This window comes from Antechinus flavipes, chromosome 3 (genome assembly GCF_016432865.1).
Source record: "Antechinus flavipes isolate AdamAnt ecotype Samford, QLD, Australia chromosome 3, AdamAnt_v2, whole genome shotgun sequence".
Classification (NCBI taxonomy): domain Eukaryota; kingdom Metazoa; phylum Chordata; class Mammalia; order Dasyuromorphia; family Dasyuridae; genus Antechinus; species Antechinus flavipes.
The window spans coordinates 166812478-166835073 of record NC_067400.1 but is presented as its reverse complement, the minus strand read 5'-3'; the positions used below and the strand labels follow the sequence as shown (position 1 = coordinate 166835073).

The window sequence follows — 22596 nt, the reverse complement described above, 5'->3', positions numbered from 1 at the left end:
AGCTGGAGTGAAAGGTCCGTCTCGTCTCCCCCCCCCCCCACTTCCTCCCCCAGCTCCCCTTTCCCCGCCCCTTCTCCTCTCTCCTTTTTCACGCCCTGGGTGGCATTTCCTTCGCGTGCATCAACAACAAGCCTCTGATTAATGAGGCACTAGAGCTGGCATTTCCCCCATACCCTACGCCCCCCTCCCTTCCCAGTCCCTCCACCTCTTTACCGTGTGTGCGGGGAGGGGAGGGAAGCTCAGAGCGGGGGAGGGGATAGGCGGGAAAAGAAACAGAAGGAGAAAGGAGAAGAGAGAGGAGGAGGGAGAGAGGGAAGGAAGGGGGGAAGGAGGGGTGCTTTAGGGCCCGCCTTCTCTCTCCTCCCTTCTCCCTCCTCCCGCCACCCTCTAAGCTCCCCCTCTCCCCCAGTCTTCCTCTCCCCCCCTCACTTCCTCTGCGTGGTGCTCAATTGGTGCTCAGGGCCGTCAGTCCCCCGGCGCTGCACCCAATGCGGGGTGCGTGTGGGGGAGGAGTGCGGTTCTCTCGCCCCCTCTTTCCCCCCTCACCCTGCGCTCGTGTGTGTGCCTGCGTAACGCAGAGTCACATGTTGTTTTGCTCTTTAGTTCAGTCACTCAGTGCGCGATGTGTTACTCACTGTTCAACTGGGACCGAGACAGGCAGGAGTCGCCGTTGGCGGCGGCAGTAGCACCAGTAGCAGTAGCAGAGGCAGCAACCCCAAGCCACGCCGAGGGATTCGCAGCTCACCGAAGCAGCTTCGAGAGCAGAGAGGCAGCGGCAACCGCGGTGGCGGTGGCGGCAGTGGTTGCAGCCCAGGCAGCAGGGACAAGTGCAGCGGCATAACCCGGATCCGGGAACAGCCGAAGCAGTGAAGGAGGCTGCAGTCCAAAGACTGGGGTTACAGGGTGCTTTTTAGGGCAGCCAGAGACACTGGAGAGAGAGGAGCCGCGGGAAGTTGGAGAAGGTGGGGGCGGGAGTGGACTGTGATCTGTGCATCATCCGGCCGGACCACCGGAGATAACCGAGCATCCAAGGGAAGCCTGCTTGGCTCATCTTTAGATTTTTTTTTTTTTTAACCTTTGGGGAAAGAGACGCTTTCATTTGAGAAGGGAAGCCATCCCTAACCACCCATCCCCAAATCACTTCCCCTCCCCAATTCACCCCTCCCTCTGCTTTCCCCCTTTCCCCTCCCCCTGTTGCCTTCGCGACTGGATTGGGGAGGTCAGGACTGTACCCTCCCGGGAGGATGGCCAGCCCGCCACTAAACGGGCTCCTGACCCCGGCGAATTCCTCCAACGGAGGCGGCGGCGGCGGCGGCGGCGGCAGTGGAGGCGGCAGCACCAACCTCAACAACAACAACAACAACAACAACCACAGCGTGAGGAAGTGTGGCTACCTGAGGAAGCAAAAACATGGGCATAAACGCTTTTTCGTACTCCGGGGCCCCGGGAGCGGCAGTGAAGAGCAGGGCGGTGGGGGGTCCGGAGGACAGCCACCCCTGCCCGCGAGGCTGGAGTACTACGAGAATGAGAAAAAGTGGAAGAACAAGTCAGGGGCCCCGAAAAGGGTGATCGCCTTAGACTCCTGCCTCAACATCAACAAGCGGGCAGACGCCAAGCACAAGTATCTGATCGCCCTCTACACCAAGGACGAGTACTTCGCTGTGGCAGCCGAAAATGAGCAGGAGCAGGAGGGCTGGTACCGGGCGCTCACGGACCTGCTCAATGAGGGCAAAGCTGCCTACGACTCGAGCTCTCTCTACCCTCACTGCCTCTCGTCCGGCGCTTCATCGGCCAGCGCCTCATCCTGCAGCGCCTCCCTGCCGGGTTCGGGCGGCAGCGGCTCCTTTGGGGCAGCGGCCGAGGATCTCCATTACGGGCTGATCACCCCGGCCACCGCTGCTTACCGGGAGGTCTGGCAGGTAAACCTGAAACCCAAAGGGCTGGGACAGAGCAAGAACCTGACAGGGGTGTACCGGCTCTGCCTTTCCGCGCGCACCATCGGTTTTGTGAAGCTCAACTGCGAGGTGCCGTCGGTCACTCTGCAGCTAATGAACATCCGACGCTGCGGCCACTCAGACAGCTTCTTCTTCATCGAGGTAGGGCGCTCTGCGTCCACAGGTCCTGGCGAGCTGTGGATGCAGGCGGATGACTCTGTGGTGGCCCAGAACATCCACGAAACCATCCTGGAGGCCATGAAAGCCCTGAAGGAGCTGTTCGAATTCCGTCCCCGCAGTAAGAGCCAGTCCTCTGGCTCCTCTTCCACCCACCCTATCAGCGTCCCAGGCACCCGGCGTCACCACCACCATCTGGTCAACCTGCCCCCCAGCCAGACCGGGCTCCTTCGCCGATCCCGGACCGACAGTCTGGCCGCCACGCCTCCTGCCTCCGGTGCTCCCATTGCGACTCAGGCCCCAGGAGCTGGGAAATGTAGCTCTTGTCGGGTACGCACAGCCAGCGAGGGGGATGGCAGCAGCGGGGGCGGAGGGGTGAGTTGCAGGCCGGTTTCAGTGGCCGGCAGCCCCATGAGTCCCGGCCCGGTGAGGACTCCTCTAAGCAGGTCCCATACTCTGAGCAGCAGCTGCAGCGCCTCCATGCGACCTAGTAAGATGATGTTAGCCCCTGCAGGGGGCCCCCTGCAACACAGCAGATCCATGTCTATGCCCGTATCCCATTCCCCTCCGTCTGCCACCAGCCCTGGCAGCCTCTCGTCCAGCAGCGGGCATGGCTCAGCTTCTTACTCCTTGCCTCAAGGACAGCATCCACATCCACATCAACTTCATCACCACCAGGGCCAGCGGCCCTCTAGTGGCAGTGCTTCTGCTTCTGGCTCCCCCAGTGACCCAGGCTTCATGTCCTTGGACGAATATGGCTCTAGCCCTGGGGACCTCCGGGCTTTTTGCAGCAACCGAAGCAACACTCCTGAATCCATAGCTGAGACCCCCCCAGCAAGAGATGGCAGTGGAACTGAACTATATGGATACATGACCATGGAGAGGCCCCTGAGTTTAGGTGGCCGAACCTACCGAAGGGTATCTGGGGAGGGGGCCACAGACTTGGACAAAGGTCACAGAAAGAGGACTTACTCTCTGACCACACCTGCTCGCCAACGGGCAGTGCCCCAAGTGTCCTCTGCCTCCCTTGATGAATATACTCTGATGCGGGCAAGTTTTGCAGGCAGCTCAAGCCGCCTTTACCCAGCCTCATCTCCCAAAGTGACCTATAACCCATACCCAGAGGACTATGGGGACATTGAGATTGGCTCCCATCGGAGCTCCAGCAGTAATCTTGGAGCAGATGATGGCTACATGCCCATGACTCCTGGAGTGGCCCCAATGACAGGGGGCAGCATTGGAAGCTGCAAAAGCGATGACTATATGCCCATGAGTCCCACTAGTGTCTCTGCTCCCAAACAAATACTACAACCACGGATGGCAGTAGCCTCCCTTGCTGCAGGTGCAGCATCCCAGGCAGCCTCATCAGCAACATGTGGTAGGGGCTCTCCACTGAATGGCAGCAGTTACAAGACCAGTTCTCCAGCTGAAAGCTCTCCTGAGGACAGTGGGTACATGCGGATGTGGTGTGGTTCCAAGCTCTCAGTGGAAAGCTCTGAGGGCAAGCTACTTCCCAATGGGGATTACCTTAACATGTCCCCTAGTGATGCTGGAGCTTCTCTCACACCACCTGACTTCTTCTATGACTCAGTCCCATTGCCTGGTGGTGGAGAGCCACCCAAAGGAGTCCCAGGCTGCTGTTACAGTTCACTGCCCCGTTCCTACAAAACACCCTGTCCTCGAAATGGGGATAGTGACCAGTATGTATTCATGAATTCTCCAGTGGGGAGGAGGATTGTGGAAGAGGAGCAGGAGCAGCCAAGACTACAGCCACTGCCCACCACAGCTACACCCTGCACCGAGTCCACCAGGCCTTTTGTGTCTAATGGGGGCAGCCATTCCCAATCTCACCACCTAGTGCCTTCAACAGTTAGGCAGAGTGGCAGCAGCAGTGGCAACAACAACAGGCCAGAGAATTTCCTCATTCAGCGTTGCAGAGCAGTCCGGCCAACCCGGCTGTCCCTGGAGGGACTTAGAACCCTACCTAGCATGCATGAGTACCCACTGCCACCTGAGCCTAAAAGCCCAGGTGAGTACATCAACATTGACTTTAGTGAATCTGGAGCCCACCTTTCACCACCTCCACCTCCCTTGCTGACTTCAGCAGCCTCATCATCATCATTACTCTCAGCTAGCAGCCCTGCCTCTTCAATGGGTTCAGGTACCCCTGGCACTAGTGGTGACAGCCGGAGGCGTTCTCCCCTCTCTGACTATATGAACCTTGGCTTTGGCTCACCCAAGTCACCCAAATCTGGCACTGAGGGTGGTGGCTCTGTAGGCTCCTTGGATGCCTTGATGTCCCCTGAGGCCTCCTCCCCTTGCCCACCACTGCCAACACCGCCTGCCTCCTCCTCTACTTCCTCCTCACAGCAGCAGCAGCAACTACCACCTCCACCACCACCAGGAGAACTGTATCGTCTGCCTCCAGCTTCTTCTACCTGCCACCCAGCCCCTGTTTCTGCCTCCTCCCCCTCATGTCCCCCTGAGACAGGGGATAGTGGTGACTACACCGAGATGGCCTTCGGCATAGCTGCCACTCCACCACAACCCATTGCAGCACCTCCGAAGCCAGAAAGTGCCCGGGTGACCAGCCCTACATCTGGTGTGAAGCGGCTGAGTTTGATGGAGCAGGTGTCTGGTGTAGAGGCCTTTCTATTGGCCAGCCCACCTCCAGACCCACACCGGGGTGCCAAGGTCATCCGTGCTGACCCACAGGGTGGCCGCCGACGCCACAGCTCGGAAACCTTCTCCTCGACCACTACTGTGACTCCTGTATCCCCTTCCTTCGCACATAATCCTAAGCGCCACAACTCGGCCTCTGTGGAAAATGTCTCTCTCAGGAAAAGTAGCGAAGGACCCAATGGCAGTGGTGGTGAGAGTCTTGGAGGAGGTGAAGAAGAGCCATCTACATCTCCTCATCTTCGGCAGCCATCGCTCCCTTTGCCACCTCAGCCCCAGCAGCCAAGGTGGGCACAAAACCAACCTGGAGCATTAGTTGGTTGCCCTGGAAGCAGTGGATCTCCTATGTGTCGGGAGACATCAGCTGGCTTCCAGAATGGTCTCAACTACATTGCCATTGATGTTAGAGATGAAGCTGGTCTATTGTTACAGCAGCAGCAACAGTCTGGAGACAAGAGTACCTGGACCCGGACCCGTGGCCTCAGTGGGCTCATCAGTGGTGGAAATGGCAGCAATACAGGTGGTTGTGTGGGGCCAGGCTCTGGACCATTACCTACAGCCAACACCTATGCTAGCATTGACTTTATGTCCCATCACCTGAAGGAAGCTACAGCTGTGAAAGGTGAGACCATCTTTTCTTTGTAATTGGGTGCAAAGTGGGAGAAGCCCCAACAGACAGATGTGAGGGACCAGCTCTTCTTGAAATTCACTCTTTCTTATCTTTAATAACTTGACCTAATTAACAAAAGCCCTAAATTAATCCTGGTTTGTTTTACTTTGCACTTCTGTATGGGTTTTTCTGCCAAAGTAAGGCCATCTCAAGATCCAGTAAAACAGTTAATGTGAAGGAGGCTTAAAAACAGGGATACTTTCATTTTTTTATCCAGGTTATTTCTCTTAACCCTCCCCCCCCAACCCTCCTCACAGATTGAAAGATCCAATCTCTTAACACTGTGAACCTTTCTTTGAATCAAGCCAAAAAAAGGCAGTTTTAAACAGAATAGTTTATCCTTTTATTTTCTAGAATATTATTGGGAAGGTCTAGATTTTGCTTAGAATTCTTCCTGTTTTCACCTTTTCCTTAGCAGTACTCTTGAATATAATGTTTTTAAATGTTGTTAAAAGTTTTTTTTTTTAATTTGGTTTGTATTTTTGAAAATAAAGTACAGAAAAAATTCTTTTAGAAAATTATCGACCATTCCCCTGAGTGTAGAGACAAATAATTAATTAGCCTATCAAATAATTATTAATTTAATTAAACTTTTATGCCGAAACTAAATGATACTTTCTACTAGTCAAATTATCTTTATCTGGTGTGGACGAACTTTACTGAATCTACAAGAAGCACAGAATGTGAAACAAAAACATGGGTTTTGTCAGTAATAGTTGTGTGAGTGTTCTTCATTGTTCTGGGAATTTTCTTCAAAGGCCTGTGAATAGTGATGTGTAACTGCAGCTGGCAGTTCATTCTAAATATGAAGGCATGGTAATTGGCTTGTATGTTGGAGCTGAACTGAAATACACAAAGCTTGAAGACAAAAAGGATTCAAATGTTGGAGATTTGATGGATTTCTTCTTTAATTTCCTAGTTGTTCTTTTGCTGAGGTGCTTTAGAGGCTTCTTTTAGGGTTAGTTAGGACGATAGGGAAGCTTGAACAGGATCAACTGAATATTATAATTGATGAGGGTTTTTTGTTTTGTTTTGTTTTGCTAGTTACAACTAGCAAGCATTTGAGTTGGATGATTTAGGCTGGCACTAGATTACATTTTGCTCTTTCTTTTTTTCTCCCCATAAAGAGTACACATCTTAAAAGCCTAATTCTAACAGGCATTTTATAATACAGTAGTAGCATTTTAGGATATTTAGCTGTAACCATAAATTACTTTCTCTTTCCCCCTCCCCCCATGTTAGTTTTCTAGAGAAAAAGCTATTTCCTCTTTTGGAAATAAGACCAAAAGGTAAGTGCCACAATAATTAAAAAAGAATAATGACTTGTGCAGACTAATGAAACTCAAATAAAGTTGACATGTTAGACTTTTTCCTATAAATATTGTCCATCCACTGAAGGTCATTTTGTTGTACATTGTTATCAAAGAAATATTCTAGGTAGTTTTACAAACTTTTCCAGAGGAGTGAAAGGGTTAGCTGAAAATTTGCATACCTTCTATCAGTAGACCATCAGAAGTAAAGTGTATTTGTTAGTATGTATATTTGACACAGCAAACTGTAAAAGCAACAATTTTGCCCAGACCTGATTCTAGCTAAAAAGACAAAAACAGAACAAACACACACAAGCTGAGGACCTGATAGCTTTTACTGTTTCCGGCCTGTCCCTAAAGGGGAGGAGCAGGGTAATAAAAACCTGGACTGGATTCAGGTGAGGCCCTGGCTGTTGGTTTCTGCCTCATATTTATAGGAGGTATTAGAGCTGGAATCTGTTCATTGAGTGCTCACTGCTATAGGGCTTGAGAGCTGCCTGATAAAGTAAATTTAATTCCGAAACATGATTCATTTATGATACAGTACCCTCTTAGGGTTAATAAAAATGGTAAATAGTCTGATACTGTGTGTTCGGGGACCAAGCATAGCCGATTTTGAATAAAGTTTTCCTACTGCAATGTCTGTCTCTGTCTCTGTCTCTGTCTCTCAGCATGAAGTCAGAATGCTATGTATTTTGTATCCTTCATGACTGAACAGAGATAGTTATTTTGGCTGGTAATTTTCTGAACTATTTGTGTATGCATCCATTGGATGCCCCATTTAGAAATAGGTTAGTTGATATCAAGATAAGGAAAAAAGAAAGCTTTATATTAAATGAATCTAAAGTGAACTAACTTGTAACAAAGAATACTAGATTTGAAAAGTGGAAATGTATCATCTTTCATTATTAATGTAATCCGTAAGTAGTACTCTATTGAGCTAGACCATTAGCATTTACAAATTCATAGAATAAGCCTCTGAATTGATTAGAGTTACATATCCATACGGAAAATGTGTTTCCGGTGATTTTACATAAAAAGTCATAACAGCAAAATGCCTCTTAAGAGATGATTTATAGAATTTCAGTAATAGAATTCAGGAAAAAAAATGATCTTTTACATTGAAACTAGAGGAAGGAGGACCCTTGATCATATCTGATACTAGCCTCAATTCTTGGAAGTGTTTAATATTTGTGCAGAACAACTGTTTTGGATATGGACAAACAGTATTGATTGAAGAAAAATACCTTGGTGCTAGTTATATCCTATTTACTGTTTATTTAAGTGGTAGCAAAAGGGTGTGTATTATTGTTTGCTTATGTTTGCAGTGGACTTTTACTGGATCACCAAAGTTCTCTGTCAAAAGCTTTAGGTAGGCAGTCTTTAAAAAGTATTATCAATGAAAATAAAGTACGAATATAATGTAATTATTTAAAACAAAAAATGAAATAAAGATTACTCACCTTTTGTATGTGTGTGTAGGAATACTTATTTTCATTCTTTTATCCATTTGGCTTTTTAATTGAGTCATTTGTTACCATTAAAAAAAAAAAAACTTCTGATTTGTGTAAACTTGACAACCAAGTGTAGCAAAACTTGTACACTGGCCTATACTACCTATTAAGAAAAATAGTATTTTAATTTCTTATATTCTTAGACGGGATTTTCATTATAAGATTTATTTACCTATTCTAAAACAAATTTGAAGAGAAATGCTGCTTAAAATAATATCCATCTCCCTTTGCCAGGTGGATTTGTCTAAAATTTATTTGAAAACGAATATAATCACATGATAATTTTAAAACCAATGGTTGAGTAACTTTGGTATGAAAGAAATGCTTGCAGGGGAACAATAAAGGCACTACTTTATTTACATTTAAGAGGAAGTTGTACTTACTGAAATATCAAAGCACTTGAACACTTTCAGAAGTATAATGAGCTTAGTTGACAAACCAAATAACCTTTCATTTTTTCCCGTTGGTTTAGTTGGCTAGCTCTTGTCATAACAAGATAATACTGGTATAGAGTTCCTATTCCATTCCCAGGAGTAGACAAGTAAGGTGCTAATGAAAACACATGTACCCTTTCTTGAATGAAAGTCACATGACTGGCTCTGTTTCCTTTATTGAAAGGAAAGCCTTTACTAAAATAGTACTTCATAGTAGGCACATAATCTGTTCCATAGAACACTGAATTAAGTATCAGGAAGCCAGGTTTCTAGTTCCTGCTCTGTTACTGAATCACTGTGTGACCTTAGGGAAACTACTTAATCCCTCAAATTTCTCAGTTTCTCCATCTGCAGAATAAGGATAATAATTTCCCTTCTTTTAACTATCTCATAGACACAGTGGTGAGGGTAAAGGAGATAGATAAAAAATATCAGGACATTTTAGAATTCTTCCAGAGAAAGGTAGGTCATCAATCCAAAAATTATATTGCTACTTCTACTTATTTAAATATATACACACACAACACACACACACACACTCTTTATCAGGAATTCACAAATATACAAGGAACTGGTATGTGTATATATATATATATATATATATATATATATATATATATATATATATATACATATATATATATATAAATATATTTAATAAGCACAGTTTCACAGATATAAAATATATTTTTAAACCTGTAAAATTGTTTGCTTTTTTAAAAAATTGTACCAGTTTTTTGTATAATTATATGTATATTTATATATAATTGCATAATTCCTGTATGTGGATGTATGTATATACATATATTTACATATGTAGAGAGATAGATTTATAATCTTTTGAGTTCTGTATTTAGTTTTTCAAATGAGGAAATAATATATATGTGACAAAGCTATTCATAAAAAATGGGTGTTTTATGTATTTTAAGGCACTAAAGCTTCAGACATTAGTATTTTTTCAATTGTTTTAATTCAACTTGGACATTTAAAGATACCATTAGCATTCTAAAATATACATTAGTGTTCTAATGTAGTGTTTCAAAATAGATCATTAAGAAAACTATTTCTTACTCTTGGAGTTACCTAAAAACTTGTTTTTATTTCAATTTTTCTTTATAATTACTTCATATTTAAAAAGAGGCTTTCCAGATGAGTGTGTATGTTAAATCATACATTGTTTTAGCAGTGGCAGTTTGTGTTTAAGGAAAAATATACATTTGTTTTACTAGTGGCAGTCCAAGCTGTTATTACTTGAGATACATTAGAACAACAATAACCAGATCCTCAAAGACTTTGCTTTGCCTCCATTATTCTTTGTTCACTTTGGTATTTCATTCTTTTAGTCTGATTAAATGAGATTGGTCCCTCTATAGACCGTGTTTTGACTTGTAATGCTGTGCTCTTTGATTTTACAACAATGTAGCAATATATCAACATTTTACTATCACCTTCTTTCCAAATTCTGTTTTAATTGAAAATTGAGTTTTTAAAAATATTTTATTACCATTAATCCAGACTTCTGTTGTTATTTTTAAGAAAAACCTAAAACAAGGTCACAGTTTTTCAGCCATAGCAAAGCATAATGGTTTTTCTGTTAAAATACCCACTAATGCATTTTCCACAGAAACATAGTTCCAAGAATTAGTTAACTTTTGGTATCAGATTTGGCAACTATAGGGAGTTTTTGCCTTTTTTTTTTTTTTTTAAGCACAGAATCAAGTGTTACAGTTTCACCTTAAACCTAAGGGAAAATGTAACTTTAGTCTTTTATCTACATTACCAAACAGAGTTTGGAGGGAAAAAAAATCATTCAGGGTAAAAAAAGCTTTTGTAGGTCCACCCTCCTAGGCACATTCTCCAGCTAGATGCTAGTTAGTTTATGAATAGAATTCTGTGCAGAATTTCTGTAGTAGACAACACTAAAAATAATGTGTGCTTCTGATTGAAACTAACAAAGTTTTTGAAATTAAAAGTATCATGAATTTGTAAACTGACAGCTTAAAAAGCAAAATTTAACTCAAGATATAAAAGAAACATAACATTTTGCAGGGGAAAACCCTCAACAGTTTCTGCTTTGAGCTTTAATTTACATATTATTAAAAAATAAAACTAATACCACCTAAAATACAAAGGGGGAGGGAATGCTGGACATCAATGTTCCTCTTTTTCTTTGTATTTTAAGTTATATTTAGTTTGAATGTTCATTTAAAGATTGTCGGTAACTCTGAACCACTTAAGATAAATTCTTGTAGACAAAGTTGAAGGGTAGGTTTGTTCTAAAGTGAAACAGCAGAGTTGTTGCTTAAGGCAGAGGAAATGGTTAGGTTGATCGTTGCTTCTGATTACTTGATTTCTTTCAAGATAGCTACAAAGAGTAACATTGACTTGATTAAGTAAAATACATATAGGAATGTATGTTTAGACAGAAAAAAGATTTGGAGAATATTTTATGCACTAGGCTTTCCTTCCCACCATCCAAAAGAGAAAATGTTAGATAATTAAAGCTTGTCACACTTATTAACTTTGAGGCTTTCATTATATTAGACTATTGCAGGAAAATAAGGCAGAATGTCATGTACTTTCCCACTTGATGTTCAGTTTGGTCATTCTCACTTCTTTTGCTTTAACTTGGGAAAATGTTATTTTGTATAATTCAGGTGCTTTCTATGGGAACTAGAATGAGTTATAATTTTTGACTGGCCAACCCTTAAATTTAGATTTATTAAATTTTAGAATATTGTGATCTGTATATAAATGCTTTTGTGTATATTTTGATAATCATAAACTTTTAAAAGTGAGCTACATTTATTTTTCCATTTTATCAGTATTAGATAAATTGAACAAGATATTCTTCTTCAAAATTCATTTCTCAGGTAAACAATTTCTTTTGCTGTCATTTGCAAATATAGCATCTTCCAAAATGGCCAATATCTATATGGAATCATTTAGAAAGGAATAGGAGCTTGACATGATTTTACAGAGGTAGGGAAAATTTAGATGAGGAAACTTCTGTTTACATTGCAGATTGGCACCTATTCTTCAATTTATAGTCTTAAGGATTGCCTAGAATACAAACAGGTTAAATAATTTTCTCAGGGTCACATAACAGTTATGAATCAGAAACTGAACTTGAACCCAAATCTTTCTGAATTTAAGGCCAGCTTCATAGACTGTATTTACTCCCCCGAGCCACTGATTCATTTAAGGATTTTAAATTAACAAAATTCATTATAAATTTTCTAGAAACTATTATTTTAAATTGATATTTACATATACCTAGCCTCATGTGAACATACTTGACTTACATAAATAAAAAAACAACAACAATCTCATGGGCAAAGAAGGAGTTTTTGCTCTATTATAAAAACAAATTCAAAGTGACAAGTTTATCAAGCTCATAAATAAAAATGCTTGAACAAATAGGCATAGGTTATTTTTTAAACTTGAAATTTTATTTTAAAGCAAATGTATCTGTCATGATAATTTATTTCATTATCATATGAACAGTTATCCCAAAGCTTATGCTAATAGTCAATTATATTACAGAGTTTTATTGCATAATCTTAAAGTTTATGTATGGAAAAGATGTTCTCTCTTATAGTGCATCAAATAAACTGTTCATATCTATCTGCAAATGTGCCCCCTAAATGACAGAGGTTTAAAAATCAGTCTAATAACTTCTTGGAGAATCAGTCTTTTGATTTTGAAGGTATATGATTGAGTTTAGCTGTGATGAAAGATTTACTAATTTCTACAAACAAATTTCAGATTTTTCTTTTTTTGCAAAAGAATTATTAATAGTATTTCTGAATTTTTACATTAATAAATAACTGCTCAATAGCAGTACCTTGAAAATTGCCAATTATTTTGCAATTTTCAAAATTTCCCATCTCAAATCCATTATCTTGCAGTAAAACACTCAACAACCCTGAGTGTCACAGATATTATTATATCTATTATATCTATTTTATAGATGTGAAAACTAAGGTTCAAGGAGTTTGACAGACTACTAATGGAGATAGGATGGAATCTCATCTCCAAACTTTTAATCTACTTCTCTTTCTATAATATCATGCTCACCATAAATGATAACCTTTTGTGGTTATCTTAGAGGATTCATACTGTATTGTAATATTCACATCACAATTTTCCTAAGGTTCATGTTCATGTGTATATGTGTGTACATATATATATGTATGAAACATACATATTTATATTTGTTTTTGAGGATATAAAAATTTATGGGAGAAAGGTAAAGTTTCTAAAACTTTCAAAAAACTTTAAATAGATTATTAATTTGAAGAGCTTTGAGATTTCTATGATTTCATCAAGGCATTAAAATTTAGATGTAGAAAAACAAAAACATGTCACATAGTATCATTTTACAGAGAAAACTGAGACTCAGAATTTATGTGATTTGTCCAAGTTAGTGGCTAAAATATTTGTATACATTAAAGATAGTGCATTGCACTCTCATATAATGATAATAATGTCTTAATTTCTTTCAGGATAGACTTTGGAGTAAGTAATGCATTTGTAGAAGCTCAACCCATCAGTCTACTAGGATGAATTGCTTCTTGATAGGGATACAGGGTACTTTCTTTAAGAGACCACAGTAATTTAGGAGGTCAAATAAATAAGTTTTTGCATAGAGTATATATGGCTAATTTTGATAGTACTCATATAACATAAAAATGAAGTGGCAATTTGTCAAGCATCTAAGTAATTTACTCAATATAAATAGCCAATTATTAGGTCATAGTTTAATTCTAAGAAGCTTCTAGAATAGGATTAGGTAGACAACGCATAGGTTGTAAATGCAATAACTGATAAACTTTGCTCAGTTTTCTGCTAAATTTTTGTAAATTTTGTAAATTTGTTAAAATTTTGTTAAATTTTGAATTATTCTTCGAGACTAATTTATTATTTAAAATTAAATACTTTATACCCCTCATGTCTAACTCCTCTAATAGTTCACTAAGACATAAGTCATTAACCCATTCAGTAATGGGATAGTTGAAAATTAATCAAATTAATTTGTCTGAGAATAGTTAACTAACATCAGTTTTTATACTACATTATCTATTTGTGAATTTATGATTCTATCAATACTTTCATTATGCTTATAAAAAAGAGAAATTGTTAACCAAGTTGAATATATATGAATTTAACATGAAAAACAATCTTTAGTAATAATAGTCATTACAATAACAATAATACTCTTTTTAGAAATGCATGCTTTTGCCAAAACATAAATACCCAAGTGAATGAATAAAAACTCATGTTGTATCTATAGAAAAAAGTACCTAGAAGTCTCCTATATGGACTCTGGTTATTATAGATGACTCAGTGTTTTGTTTACATTAGCTGTCAGTCTCTCCAGCATCCTAGAAGAGAATACTTCCTTCCTAGCAGATGGCAGCCCCAGGGCCATGCACCTGCCATTACAAGCAATACACACTAGTAATCTACCCCAGCATCGCTGTTGACAACAGGCTAATGATTGGAGACTGTCTGCCTCACAGGGTAAACAAAATAGGGGGGAATTTTTTTTTCCTATTTAGTAAAAGTGATTAAGATAGTGATAAAACTTTTCCTTTCCTGAAAAAAAAAGGAAATGTCTCCCAATAGTGGATTTATTATTTATTTTTGAAGTTGAATAAAAGCAAATAAAATAATATAAAGATGTACTATAAATACGTTTACCCTTCCCATATGATTTTATCTTATGACATTTAGTTTATTCATGTACAATCATGCTATCTCCAGTGTGAAGAATAGGGAGGAGTTATATACATTAAGAAATGTTGTGATATAGGCTTATTCTAAAAGAGAGACTGAAATATATTTCATCATCCCAAATTCCCTTCTCTCTTGTTGAAGAATCCTTCAGTAAACCTAGTTCTGAGTTACACTACCATCTGTTATTGTCATGCCAAGGGACCAGTTTATATTAATGTGGGAGTCCCTTGCTTTTATTTCTTTCAGTTTTTCAAAAGGCATTGATAGATTATATTGGGAATTAGGGGTATGCAGAATGGTGGGAGAAGAGGTCTTTGAAATAGGCCAGGATGTTCTTACTAAATTTAAAAACTCCCAAATATTACCCGGAGTTTTTGGAGTATTAAGCAGGATTAGGTGACGTGTGGATTAAATGTTGTGTTGAGCAGCTTGTTTTTGTTTAAAGGAGTTAGAAATGGAGACAGACACTAAGACTCTAGTCTATTTCCCCAATCACAAAGTTGCTGATATTAGATTTAGCATAAACTCCTTAGAAAAGCAGAGCCTAATAGTCATTTTCCCATACTACAGGCCCCTAGGCATTTTTGATAGTAGTATCAGCATTATTAATAAAGTATCATCTGGTAAATGTTCAGTGTGGTACTTATATCTTGTTTATGCCTTTTAAAAATTCATCTAAATGTGACCTAAGATAAATTTCAGAAGTATATAGATTGTACTGAAAATACACCAAGAAACTATTCCAGTGGTAATCTTACAAATTGGGTCAATCAAAAACTCTGTGCTTAAATTAGTTTCTGTGTTGACCTTTGAGAGAGAGTTAAAATAAATACATGATTTCATTTAAAATTTATTTAGGTATTTATTAGAAAACTCAATTTATTTTTTCCTTGTTTTTTTTTTCCTGGGAGGTGGGAATTTGGGGTACAGTACGGTTGGAGTGCACAAAGATACACCTATGCAAGTGTTTTTATTGCATGAAAGTTTTTTGACAACTTAATATTATTTGCTGTTGAATGTGAGAAAATCAAATAGAAGCAATGAAGAATTTGCTATTTATTGTAAATAAATGGAAACTGTCACTTAGCTATTTGAAGTCTAAAAAAAAGCAGTAATGGTCTTTTTAAAATCAAAATCTTAAGTTTTTCAATATTTTGGAAATTTTGTAAAAAGCAGACTTTTTATGATAAAATTTGTATTGCTTTCAAAGTTTAAAAGTTCTAGTCATAGCAAAGGGCTATCATATTGATGTGAAAAAGCACTATAAAGCTTAGATTCACTGTCAGCCTTACATCTGACCCACTTTACATTAAGGAGTTGAATCTGTCAAAGTTCATTAAAATTTTTTTTTAATCTTCCTATCCTATCCTTTATTTTTAATGAATTAATTTTTAACATTCTCTTTTAAATTTAGTTTTCAATTTGAGTTTTAAATTATCTTTCTCCTTCACAGTCCCACCCACTGAGAAATCAAGCAATATTATATAGATTATAAATGTAAAGTCATGTAATATATATTTCCACATTAGCCATATTAAAAAAAAAAGCAAGAAAGTAAAGAAAGGGAAAAAAGTATGCATCAACAGTATTCAGAATTAATAAATTCTTTCCTGAGGTAGATAATACCTCTCTTTGGAGATAGATAACATCCTTAATTTTGGGTACTTAGGACTTATCTTATCTTAGATCATTTTCTTGATAAAGGTAACTAAGTTTTCACAGCTGATCATCTATATAATATTGCTATTATAGTGTAAAGTGTTATTCTGGTTCTGATCACTTCACTTTGCTTCAATTAATATATTTTTCCCATTTTTTTCAAAAACTATCCTGCTTGTCATTTTTTACAATACAACAGTAGTCCATGACAACGCATAAATTATTTAGCCATTTCTCAATCAAAAGCCATTCTCTCAGTTTTCAATTTTTTCCACCACTAAAAGAGTTGCTATAAATATTTTTTGGTAAATATAGTTCCTTTTCCCTTTTTTTGATGTCTTTGGGATAAAAACTTGATAGTGGTATTGCAAAGTCAAAGGATATGTAGTTTTATAACTCTTTGGACATAGTTCCAAATTGTTTTCCAGAATGATTGGACCAATTAACAACTCTACCAACATTGTGTTAATATACCTATTTCCCCACATTCCCCTTTAGCAATTATCTTTTTCTTTTTATCTGTCATGTTAGCTAATGTAATAGATGTGAGATAATACTTTTGAGTTGTTTTAATTTGCATTTCTTTAATCAATGGTGATTTAGGGTTTTTTCATATTATCATTCATCCCTTAGATTTTTTTTTCTTCTGAAAAATGCCTTTTTATATCCTTTGACCATTTGTCAATTGTGGAATGGCTCTTATTTTCATGAATTTGGCTTCGGTCCCTATATATTTGAGAAATGAGGAGTTTAGCAGAGAAACTTCCTGTAAAATTTTTCCCAGTTTCCTACTTTCCTTCTAATTATGGTAGCATTGATTTTGTTTGTTCAAAAGCCTTTTAATTATACATAATTTATGTCATTTATTTTATTTCCAATGACGTTTTCTGTCTCTTGTTTGGATCTTTCCATTACTTACAAATCTAACAGGTGCATTTTTCCATGTTTCTTTAATTCACTTAGGCTATCATCCTTTATAGAACAGTGTTTCTTAAAGATAGGACAGTGCAGGAGAAGGGACCCATAGTAAAAGTTAAAACTTGGGTTTGAGTTCTAGCTTTCACATTTACAAAACTTTGTAGCTATGGGCCACCATTTAGCTTTTCTGTGCTTGTTGCCTAATCTTTAAAACAGAGAATAATATTTGTGTCACCTACCTTAAAGGACTATTGTGGAGAAAATGTGTTGAATCCTTAAGATTCTATATGTGAATTATTATTAACAATGCTATTAGTAGTAGTAATAAAAAACCACATCAAATATATATCTTCCTTAGACCAAAATGTATTAATAATTAATTAACAATTAATTAATAAAATGTATGTCATATTCATTACTTTAGTTTAAGGCCACAGATACTGAGCTCTCACCCTAATGATTCTATTCATATTTAATTGGAGGATTTCTATGTGGGTAGATATTGAAAACATTAGGCCTTCAGTAAGAGTGGGACCCAGTTCGTATTAATCTGCTATTTGGTCAACAAATATTATTGTTCAAACTGCTATTTCATACACCCATTAATAAAATAAATTAATAAATTTCAATGTTAATAAGGAAATTCCACAAAGTAATATTAATGTGCATGCATTGAGAATTTTGTTCCCTCAGTGATAATAATTATTATACTTAGGAATTAATAACCTTTTGCCTTATAATAACAGGGTAAAACCAGCTATGTTGGTCAGTTGTTTTTAATCGTGTCCAGCTCTTCATAACCCCATTTAGGGTTTTCTTGGCAAACTGAAGTAATTTGCATTTTCCTTCTCCTGCTCATTTTACAGATCAGAAAACTGAGGCAAACAGGGTTAAGTGATTTGCTTTGGCCCATATAGCTACTAAGTATCTGAAGTTAGATTTGAATTCAGGAAGATGAGTCTTCCTGATTGTAAGCCCTGAACTCTGCCCATTGTACTACTTAGCTGCCAAAATCTAGGTATAATACCTGGGATTGCCTACATCTTGTTTTTTCTCTTGTCATCTGTTTTTCAGAATTCAAAATCTTATTGTAGAAAATATGCACAAAATCACAACCCTGCATTAATACTTTGATTCTAAGTAGTAATCATTGTGATATGTAAAAGATTAATTTTTCTCTTATATGATGCTGCTGATTCTATTCTTTTTTGCAGACTTATACACGTTTATCTACATGTGCATGTATGTTTATATACATATTCATACACACACACACAAAATCGCTCTTCTTATTCTGAGTTCCATATGGCATTTCTTCTATGTATTCATCTATTTTCCACTATTAATAAAGCAAGAAGGAATCTTAGAGATTAAATCTCCTCTTTTTACTGTGGGGAAACTGAGATCAAAAAAAAAAAAAGATATATGATTTTTCCAAGCCAGTCAATGGCTCTACCTCATTCTACTCTTTGACTTCTTAGCTGTTTCTATTTTCACTTTAGCACTGTGAGCTCTTCTCTCAGCTTCATACCTCTTGTCCCTTCTTCTTACCTATTCTCTAACACAAAGCTTCTTAAACTATGGGTCATGATCCCCTATATGGGCATGGATTTGGGGTCATAAGCAAAAGTAAAAGCTTCTGAACTCAGCAACCAAAAATTAATTCAAAATGAAACACGTAATGAATCCAAGGTGTTTCTGGCAGTGCTAACCTGTGTTGCACATTGTGACTTTACTGTAGTTTTGATTCTGAATACACAACATGCACACTTTGCACTGCATATGCATGACTGCTGCCAGAAACAACTAGGCTCAGATTAGAGCTGAGTAAAAATTTCTCTGGCAAAAAGGGGTCATAAATGGGAAAAGTTTAAGAAGCCCTGTTCTAATACCCATGGACAAAGGGTGTGTAGTGTGTGTGTGTGTGTGTGTGTGTGTGTGTGTGTGACATTGTTTCATTGTTAGTTGTCATGAGATTTGCTTTTTTTTTTCTTTTCTTATAACTGTATCAAGGAATACCCATGTGATCTCATAGTTTTATACTCAGTACTATGATATGTTTGTATAATCCTAAAATGATGCCAGGTGATTTTTTTGTTGTTGTTTAGTGGTTTCAATTCAATTTGATTATTCCTGTCTTCCAGGGCTGGCACTCTACCCACTGTACCACCTTGCTTTTCTAATTAGATGATGGGATTATGCTTTTATGTAGGTATTTGAAAAACATCAATGATGGTGCAGGGGGATTTTCAAAACATTTGTCCCATCCCTTTTATAGATACCTGTGAAATATCCAAGAAAATCTCTTTCTTTCATGGACAAAGGAGGATATGCTCCCACCATTAGTCCTTACTATTTATAATGCTTTCTTCATTGAAAAATCATTGCCATTCAATCCAATTCCTTCAACTATTGTGACAGTATTTGGAGAAAGGAAATCTGATTTGATTGGGCAGTTCTGAATCATGAACCCATAAGGGAATCAACAAGTGAGTTTCCTATGATTCTTGCCTTTTTTGCTATTTTATTTCTATATTATTTCTATTCTTTTCAAAATTAATGACAGGAATTTCACTTAAAGGCTGCATTAGTAGGGCGACTGGAAAATAGAAAGGTATAAGAGAGCAGAAAAATATATAGAGAATCCCATATAGTATCAAATTTTAGAGTTGAAAAGTCTTAAGATTATTTGTTTATCACATGAGGACCAAGTTGAATCATAGTTTCTAGACTAAGACTCCAGACCTAGTCTCTCGTGGAATCAGAATAAGACTTTTCATCTCCTGATTCAGAACAGCTATACTGGGGTACTAGGAGTATAAACAATACTATAGTGCACTGCCTCCAGGCTCTACCATTCATAACTCATCTTTCATCCAGGAAGAAAAGAATACCTTTGAGCCAAGAGAGAAAATAGTTGTCATGAAGTTCAGGTATTTAGAGGGCTCATTTTAAAAACTTGGTTATTTATAGATGAGAAACACTGAAGGAGGTTGGCTAGGATTTAACATTGTTTGGCAACAATGAAAACTTGGAAAGAATATAGATTTGAAATAAAAAGCTATAAAAGATTAGCCTTGTATAATTCAAAAAGCCTTTTGGGGAACTTCTGTAGTAGATTATAAGGCAATAATTAATTTTTATTGTGATTACCCCCAAAATAGGTAGATTTTGATAAATGTATATTGTTATTAAGATGTGGCTATCCAGGAAATAATATCATTTTAACAACATACAAATTGTTACCTGATTTTATTTAAATTCTAAAATAAAATTGGTAGACATGGGTTTTTGATAAAGAACTCCATGAAAATCATACTTCAATTTTAGATTTAGTTTTTAAGATAAGTAACCAGATACACATATATGATATGAAGGAAGCTTAAAAGCAAAATTTAAAAATGAAATTTATCATGTTGTTTCTAAATTCTTACTTGTTCATCCTTCTCGGAATTACCAATGTAACTGCAATTGTGGAAAAGTTTATTTTTTTCATCTAGAGGCATACAGGAACAGGTTTATAGAGGGTTTTTTTTTTTTTAACTGTGCATGTGCTTAACACTTCACTTAATTGCCCTCTCAGAACTCAACTAGAAAAATGAAAAATAGGTACTTAAAGTAAAGCTTGTTTTAATTCCCCATTCTCAAAAATGAAGTAGTCCATGTATTTGAACTCTGGACACCTAAGTCTTATTTCTTTAACAGTATTAACACATATTGCTTTCCTGTATCTGCTGATAAAACAAATGTTTTTTTAAAAGTACCAATGCTTCTTTTTTAAAATTTATTTTATTTTATAATAACTTTTTATTGACAGAACCCATGCCAGGGTAATTTTTTACAACATTATCCCTTGCACTCACTTCTGTTCTAATTTTTCCCCTCCCTCTCTCCATCCCCTCCCCTAGATGGCAAGCAGACCTATATATGTTAAATATGGTGCAGTATATCCTAGATACAATATATGTTATGCAGAACTGAACAGTTCTCTTGTTGCACAGGGAGAATTGGATTCAGAAGGTAAAAATAACCCGGGAAGAAAAACAAAACTGCAAACAGTTTACATTCATTTCCCAGTGTTCGTTCTTTGGGTGTAGCTGCTTCTGTCCATCATTGATCAATTGAAACTGAGTTAGATCTCTTTGTCGAAGAAATCCACTTCCATCAGAATACATCTTCAAACAGTATTGTTGTTGAGGTATATAATGATCTCCTGGTTCTGCTCATTTTACTTAGCATCAGTTCATGTAAATCTCTCCAAGCCTCTCTGTATTCATTCTGCTGTGTACCAATGCTTCTTAAAGAAAATATTTCAAAGGGAATGCTTTCCTGTATCTGCTGATAAAACAAATGTTTTTTTAAAAGTACCAATGCTTCTTTTTTAAAATTTATTTTATTTTATAATAACTTTTTATTGACAGAACCCATGCCAGGGTAATTTTTTACAACATTATCCCTTGCACTCACTTCTGTTTGTGCATCCATGTGGTCCATCAGCAAGCATCATATGTAACAGGAATAAAATAGAACCATTCCCAGTAGGATCAGGGGTGAAACAAGGTTGCCCACTATCACCATTACTCTTCAATATTGTATTAGAAATACTAGGTTTGGCAATAAGAGGAGGAAAGGAGATGAAAGGAATTAGAGTAGGTAAAGAGAAAACCAAATTATCACTCTTTGCAGATGATATGATGGTATACTTAGAGAACCCTAGAGAATCAACTAAAAAGCTATGAGGAATAATCTACAACTTTAGTAAAGTTGCAGGATACAAAATAAATCCACATAAATCATCAGCATTTTTATACATCACTAACAAAATCCAATAGCAAGAGATACAAAGAGAAATTCCATTTAAAATAAGTCATAGTAAAAAATATTTGGGAATCAATCTGCCAAAGGAAAGTCAAGAACTATATGAGCAAAACTACAAAACACTTTCCACACAAATAAGGTCAGATCTAAACAACTGGAAAAATATCAAGTGCTCTTGGATAGGTCAAGGGAATATAATAAAAATGACAATACTTCATAAACTAATCTATTTATTTAGTGCTATACCAGTCAAACTCCCAAGAAACTATTTTACTGACCTAGAAAATATAACAACAAAATTCATGAGGAAGAACAAAAGGTCAAGAATTTCAAGGGAATTAATGAAAAAAAAACTACACATAAAGGTGGCCTAGCTGTACCAAATTCAAAACTATATTATAAAACAGGGGTCATCAAAATCATTTGGTACTGGCTAAGAAACAGAATAATCAATGAAATAAGTTAGGTTCACAGGACAAAATAGTCAATAACTATAGCAATCTAGTGTTTGACAAATCCCAAGACTCCAGCTTTTGGGAAAAGAACACACTATTTGACAAAAAATGATGGGAAAACTGGAAGCTAGTATGGCAGAAACACCTAACACCATATGCCAAGATAAGGTCAATATGGGTTCATGATTTAGACATAAAGAATGATATTACAAACAAATTAGAAAAAACATAGGATTGTTTACCTCTCAGATCTGTGGAGCAGGGAGGAATTTGTGACTAAAGAAGA

At 37.9% G+C, this 22596-nt stretch overlaps 1 protein-coding gene across 1 annotated transcript in view; it reads left to right on the top strand.

Annotated features, from left to right (window-relative positions):
- The first annotated feature begins 508 nt into the window (after positions 1–508).
- Positions 509–22596, top strand: part of IRS2 (insulin receptor substrate 2) — a 41585-nt gene continuing 19497 nt past the window's right edge. Inside the window, exon 1 of the mRNA XM_051984180.1 lies at positions 509–5412. Within this exon, the coding sequence (XP_051840140.1) occupies positions 1245–5412 (4168 nt within the window). The 5' untranslated portion in view covers positions 509–1244. The remainder of the gene's footprint in view (positions 5413–22596) is intronic.